Source organism: Takifugu rubripes, unplaced genomic scaffold, assembly GCF_901000725.2.
Source record: "Takifugu rubripes unplaced genomic scaffold, fTakRub1.2, whole genome shotgun sequence".
In the NCBI taxonomy this organism is placed as follows: domain Eukaryota; kingdom Metazoa; phylum Chordata; class Actinopteri; order Tetraodontiformes; family Tetraodontidae; genus Takifugu; species Takifugu rubripes.
Window position 1 is genome coordinate 14,446 of NW_021821666.1, and position 7,167 is coordinate 21,612.

The following is a 7,167-nucleotide window of genomic DNA, read 5'->3' on the forward strand; positions in this document are numbered from 1 at the left end:
GGTCGCGGATCCATTCCTTGGCAGTTGGTGGATCTTTTGTGGTTGGGACGTAGCGCTCGAACCCTTCTGACAGCAGGGACAGGTGTTCATGCACCAGCACCAGGGTGCAGGTTCCTCTTCTGTCCCTTCATTGGGCCGGTTCCCCTTCGCAAAGAAACTTTCTAAAGAAGTTTTTGCTCATTTTGCTAGCTTGGGATTTCGTTTAGCGGGATGGATCACGTGACTTGTGGTGCGTCAAGTGAGACGGATGTAATACAGAGAGAATCCGGACACTTTTCAAAATAAAACATCATCTTCGAATTTTTTTTTTTTTTTTTTTTTTTAAATGGAAATTATTTTTTCTTTCTGTGCGGCCCGGTACCAAATGGGGGTTGGGGATCACTGCTGTAGAGGGACCCTAGACACAAATGGAACGGTGTTCCATATTTTTCCACAGATTAGAGAAAAGGAAAGTAGAAAGAAAACTATAGTCTCCGTGGAGAGATCACAAAGTGGTTTTTGATACCACCTGCGGGGACGTGGCGCTCTGTGAGCAGATGAGCTTTAGCAGGTGTATCGATGAATAGTGGCGGGGAATTAACACTTAATGGGGTATCAGTCCGTCTTGGCTGGAAATCAATGTCAGAAGAGAAACTATTGAGACACACCCATCAACGGAGACACACAACAATGTCAACCAACGCCATGAGTCAAAGGTTTTCCCCAGCAGAGCAGGGCTGCATGTCTCCAACCACTGTTCAGGGGTCTTTTTAAAGGTGTCGTCACAGGTCGCAACATGAGCGCCTTGTGTTCCACGCCTGGATGGCGCAACTTTGATGATAATATCGCGACCAAAGTTCCCCTGTTGAGTTATTATCATATTATTAACGTGCAGTTCAACTTAATATTGAACAGATGTTATGGATGTATGAGAGAGAAATCCACCTGTCGAGTCTCCAGCTGATTTGTTTTGAGCGATTCATTATTGATTATTCTACGTTTAGTTGCGGCCAGCTACCTAAGAAGCCGCACGCAAAATATAATGAAACCAAGTATGTTGTGGGAGAAATGGGAGTGGTTGTTGGTTCTGACAACATTCAGCTGTTTGCGGAAACTATCATTTCGTTTTCTCTCGATCAGAAGAGGCTTCAGGCTCTGAGATTATTTATTCCTGCGATTTATTTTTAAAAATCTACATCACTTTTAATTGTACAATGGAATCTTCGACAAACTGGAGAGGTTTTCAGGAAAAGAATTATCCGGGAGAACACCTGACATTGGAGGAATTAAGAAACCGTCGTGCTGAGAACGGCTACATTTATTCAACCATGCCTGATTATCCTCGTCCACAGTTTCACCTGTTTTATGTGAAACACGACACAAACAGAGCCGGCCTGGAGGGCGTTCATGCTGACAAGGGCTTCCGTTCTGGGATCCGTTCTGGGTCTGAAGACCCTTGCCTATGGTGGAGCATGGTGGTGACACCTAAAGACATCCAGTCTGCTGAGGACAGGATGCTGGAGGAAACCTACCCAGATCGCACAGAGGAACAACGCCTAATGCAGCCAAGGTTTCTGGCACACTTTGCCACCTCTGCAGCCTTCAGTGAGACTTCCAGACTGGGCTCATTCCGCTTCACCTTCACACTCAGAGAAGTGCTGGATGCTTATGGAGAGCAGGTAGAGGAAACGTTCCCAGCGGCTTTCTTTGATTTGTTGTCAGCTAAAAGCACATTGTGTCACAATGGGAATACCGTGCTATGTCCTGATGAGCTGCTCAACACATTTGCCATAGAAATGTTCTTTATCGTCCTCAGTTTTGCGACGGTGAAAAGCCCGTCATGAGGGTATTCAAGACCACCCTGTACAAAAAGGAGATCATGTATGCTGTGTTGGTCCATAGCCCAAAACTCAGTGGGGAATTTTCTCACTTTCCGTTGCTGACCGATGACACGAGTCCTGTCTGCGGGTACAACAAGGAGGCGGGCCACATGATCTGGAAGGCTGAAGCCATGTGTGACAATCACAGGTCAGTGCCCCTCTACTGTGAGTGGAAACCCAATTTATAACAAGAAAATGGGTGACGGAGGGTGAGGATGGTGTTGGTGGTGTCTGGGTGTGACTCATGTATTTATGAGCAGGTACCGCTTGATGAGGGATGATACTGAAAACAGGATGACAGCAGAACCTTGGAATGAGTTCCCTCAATATTTTGTTTGGGATAACGTCACCCTCGCGTTCCATGTGGGCAAAAAGGTAAACCTGAGTGAGCACTCTTTTCTGAGCTGTAGCTGGTTATCCACATGTAAACTGCTCAGTTATCTGGGGACATCTTATTCTTTTTTCCTCAGAATTTTTGTCTCTCTAAAATTTACAAAAAGACAAAACAGACACAGACACACACACACACACACACACACACACCCCAGACCAGTTCTAAAACCATCAGCATTTTATTTTTGACCATCAACCATCAGTTTGAATCTCATTTCTCATTGCTGCTGCTGCTGCTGCTCTTTTTAGGTGTGGACCTTTGACAGTGACAAATTGAGAGACAGCCTCACCATCAGCAGCCCGGACTGTATTACAATTGGAACTGAGTTTTTTTGACCGTCCCGCAGCTCTGAGGATTGTTCAGCGGCTCTGGCCTGAGTACCAAGAAGATCGGGTGGAACCTGATCAGGGCGTGGAGGAAAGAGGCAAATATTGACACAGAAGAAAAGCAGGTTTCCGTCCTGTAGAATTTATTCCCTGAATAATATGAGATGTGAATCATTGCTCGTCTATATTTCCTGAATCTACTCAACATTAACTTTCTCCAGATGCTGCTTTAACAAACTGCAGTTGGTCCAAAATGCAGCGGTGCATCTTTTAACTTGTACAAAATACATTTGATTTGATTTTAGCTTCACCATTTGGTGTCATTATTGATTTAAAAAATCTTTGGTTTGCTTTTAATGTCTTCATGAAGCAGCCCTCACATTCCGCTTGGTCACTCAGATCTGAGGGGCTTTTTAAATAAGCTGTGGGGGGCTGACTTTTTGGAAGTCTTAGGTACACGTGTACTAAATGATGAAGTGATTTCGATTGGTCTTAATGAGGAGGCTGATCAATCCTGTTGCCTGCTAAAGGGGCTGGCTCTGTCTTTCCAAGCTTGATTGTAACAGATAATATTTAAATAAAGTTCAACTAAATGTTCAAATTTGGAATCACTGTGCACAACTTTAAACAGTGCAAACACATTTGTCTCACAAATCCACACCTGCCTAGAAGACAAAGATATGGGGAGTGTCACAGATGGGTTGACTAGGACCCGAACGCAGGCCAGGACACAGTGGTAAAATGGTCCAACAAGCTTTATTTACAGGGGGGAGGGGGCACACAAAGAACACGAAGGCAGCCCTCCAGGGCTGCAGAGGGCGCAGGGAACAGGGGCAGCCCTCCAGGAGACACGGAGCTGGAGCCGCCCTCCAGGAGACACGGAGCTGGAGCCGCCCTCCAGGAGACACGGAGCTGGAGCCGCCCTCCAGGAGACACGGAGCTGGAGCCGCCCTCCAGGAGACACGGAGCTGGAGCCGCCCTCCAGGAGACACGGAGCTGGAGCCGCCCTCCAGGAGACACGGAGCTGGAGCGTCCCTCCAGGAGACACGGAGCTGGAGCCGCCCTCCAGGAGACACGGAACTGGAGCCGCCCTCCAGGAGACACGGAGCTGGAGCCGCCCTCCAGGAGACACGGAGCTGGAGCCGCCCTCCAGGAGACACGGAGCTGGAGCACACGATGAGGGAGACAAACAAACACCCTGACAAGACAAACAAACACCCTGACAAGACAAACAAACACCCTGGCACTGACAGGCAGGCGCAACCTGCTTAAATAGGCAGCACGATGTAAATTGCCTACAGGTGCGCCCGCCAGCAGTGCCAGCTGCCACCAATTGTGCCTCACACCACCCCTGCAGCACAACGACCTAGACAACCCAGAAACCCTGACAGGGAGGAGAGTAAAGACCACATAAATGCGACATAAACAGAAAACAGAACTTTGCATTCTAGCATAGCCTGCGTATGTACGGTTATTTACTGAAGTAACATTAATAACCAGCCTAACTCGATCGGTGCGTTGAAAGAGAAGAATATATTCAGCCCTGAGCAGCGCTGCAGCATGAACGGAGACTTGAGTGCTATGTCACACACAAACACACACCGTGACAGCCTGTGTGTGTCCCCAACACTCAAACACAGAGTTCCCTCACAGTGTCGTCGCCCAGCTGAACAAAGAGGAGAGATACACAGTTATGGGATGGCCATCATCCTGCCTCAGCGCCACGCAAGGCTTCAGACCGCCATCGTCGCCCTCGGCATCCTGTCAGGTGAGACGCAAGCTGCTGACATCACAGCAGAGCTCTGACGTCACAGCAGACCTCTGACATCACAGCAGACCTCTGGCATCACAGCAGACCTGGCATCACAGCAGACCTCTGACATCACAGCAGACCTCTGGCATCACAGCAGACCTCTGACATCACAGCAGACCTCTGGCATCACAGCAGACCTCTGACATCACAGCAGACCTCTGACATCACAGCAGACCTCTGGCATCACAGCAGACCTGACATCACAGCAGACCTCTGACATCACAGCAGACCTCTGGCATCACAGCAGACCTGACATCACAGCAGACCTCTGACATCACAGCAGACCCCTGACATCACAGCAGACCTCTGACATCACAGCAGACCTGACATCACAGCAGAGCCCTGACATCACAGCAGACCTCTGACATCACAGCAGACCTGACATCACAGCAGACCTCTGACATCACAGCAGACCTGACATCACAGCAGACCTCTGACATCACAGCAGACCTCTGACATCACAGCAGACCTCTGACATCACAGCAGAGCCCTGACATCACAGCAGACCTCTGACATCACAGCAGGACCTCTGACATCACAGCAGACCTGACATCACAGCAAACCTCTGACATCACAGCAGACCTGACATCACAGCAGACCTCTGGCATCACAGCAGAGCTCTGACATCACAGCAGACCTGACATCACAGCAGACCTCTGACATCACAGCAGAGCTCTGACATCACAGCAGACCTGACATCACAGCAGACCTCTGGCATCACAGCAGACCTCTGGCATCACAGCAGAGCTCTGACATCACAGCAGAGCTCTGACATCACAGCAGACCTGACATCACAGCAGACCTCTGACATCACAGCAGACCTGACATCACAGCAGACCTGACATCACAGCAGACCTCTGACATCACAGCAGACCTGACATCACAGCAGACCTCTGACATCACAGCAGACCTGACATCACAGCAGACCTCTGACATCACAGCAGACCTCTGACATCACAGCAGACCTGACATCACAGCAGACCTCTGACATCACAGCAGACCTCTGACATCACAGCAGACCTCTGACATCACAGCAGACCTCTGACATCACAGCAGACCTGACATCACAGCAGACCTCTGACATCACAGCAGACCTGACATCACAGCAGACCTCTGACATCACAGCAGACCTCTGACATCACAGCAGACCTGACATCACAGCAGACCTGACATCACAGCAGACCTCTGACATCACAGCAGACCTCTGACATCACAGCAGACCTCTGGCATCACAGCAGACCTCTGACATCACAGCAGACCTCTGACATCACAGCAGACCTGACATCACAGCAGACCTCTGACATCACAGCAGACCTCTGACATCACAGCAGACCTCTGGCATCACAGCAGACCTCTGGCATCACAGCAGACCCCTGACATCACAGCAGACCCCTGACATCACAGCAGACCTCTGACATCACAGCAGACCTGACATCACAGCAGAGCCCTGACATCACAGCAGACCTCTGACATCACAGCAGACCTCTGACATCACAGCAGACCTGACATCACAGCAGACCTCTGACATCACAGCAGACCTGACATCACAGCAGACCTCTGACATCACAGCAGACCTCTGACATCACAGCAGACCTGACATCACAGCAGAGCCCTGACATCACAGCAGACCTCTGACATCACAGCAGACCTCTGACATCACAGCAGACCTCTGACATCACAGCAGACCTGACATCACAGCAGACCTCTGGCATCACAGCAGAGCTCTGACATCACAGCAGACCTGACATCACAGCAGACCTCTGACATCACAGCAGACCTCTGACATCACAGCAGAGACTCACAGCAGACCTCTGACATCACAGCAGAGTGACATCACAGCAGCCTGACATCACAGCAGACCTCTGACATCACAGCAGACCTGACATCACAGCAGACCTCTGACATCACAGCAGAGCTCTGACATCACAGCAGACCTGACATCACAGCAGACCTCTGGCATCACAGCAGACCTCTGGCATCACAGCAGAGCTCTGACATCACAGCAGACCTCTGACATCACAGCAGACCTGACATCACAGCAGACCTGACATCACAGCAGACCTCTGACATCACAGCAGACCTCTGACATCACAGCAGACCTCTGACATCACAGCAGACCCATGACATCACAGCAGACCCCTGACATTCACAGCAGACTCTGACATCACAGCAGAGCTCTGACATCACAGCAGACCTCTGACATCACGAGCAGACCTCTGGCATCACAGCAGAGCTCTGACATCACAGCAGACCTGACATCACAGCAGAGCTCTGACATCACAGCAGACCTGACATCACAGCAGACCTGACATCACAGCAGACCTCTGACATCACAGCAGACCTGACATCACAGCAGACCTGACATCACAGCAGACCTCTGACATCACAGCAGACCTCTGACATCACAGCAGACCTCTGACATCACAGCAGACCTGACATCACAGCAGACCTCTGACATCACAGCAGACCTCTGACATCACAGCAGACCTGACATCACAGCAGACCTCTGACATCACAGCAGACCTGACATCACAGCAGACCTCTGACATCACAGCAGACCTGACATCACAGCAGACCTGACATCACAGCAGACCTCTGACATCACAGCAGGCCTCTGACATCACAGCAGACCTCTTACATCACAGCAGGCCTCTGACATCACAGCAGGCCTCTGACATCACAGCAGACCTCTGACATCACAGCAGACCTCTGACATCACAGCAGGCCTCTGACATCACAGCAGGCCTCTGACATCACAGCAGGCCTCTGACGTCT

General features: G+C 50.2%; 1 protein-coding gene across 1 annotated transcript; it reads left to right on the plus strand.

Moving 5' to 3' along the window:
* Positions 1-1,052: 1,052 nt before the first annotated feature.
* Positions 1,053-3,180, plus strand: LOC105419263 (uncharacterized). The gene is made up of 4 exons (XM_029832543.1): positions 1,053-1,658; positions 1,796-2,007; positions 2,120-2,234; positions 2,502-3,180. Exons 1-4 carry the CDS (start codon positions 1,194-1,196, stop codon positions 2,586-2,588), a joined length of 879 nt encoding a protein of 292 aa, XP_029688403.1. The 5' UTR covers positions 1,053-1,193; the 3' UTR covers positions 2,589-3,180.
* The last annotated feature ends 3,987 nt before the right edge of the window (positions 3,181-7,167 follow it).

Excerpts from the sequence above, each read along its gene's own strand:
- LOC105419263 (XM_029832543.1), top strand. The coding sequence starts at position 1,194 with ATGGAATCTTCGACAAACTGGAGAGGTTTTCAGGAAAAGAATTATCCG. Across the intron at positions 1,659-1,795 it reads TGGATGCTTATGGAGAGCAG|TTTTGCGACGGTGAAAAGCC; the intron begins GTAGAGGAAACG and ends TATCGTCCTCAG. Across the intron at positions 2,235-2,501 it reads CGTTCCATGTGGGCAAAAAG|GTGTGGACCTTTGACAGTGA; the intron begins GTAAACCTGAGT and ends TGCTCTTTTTAG.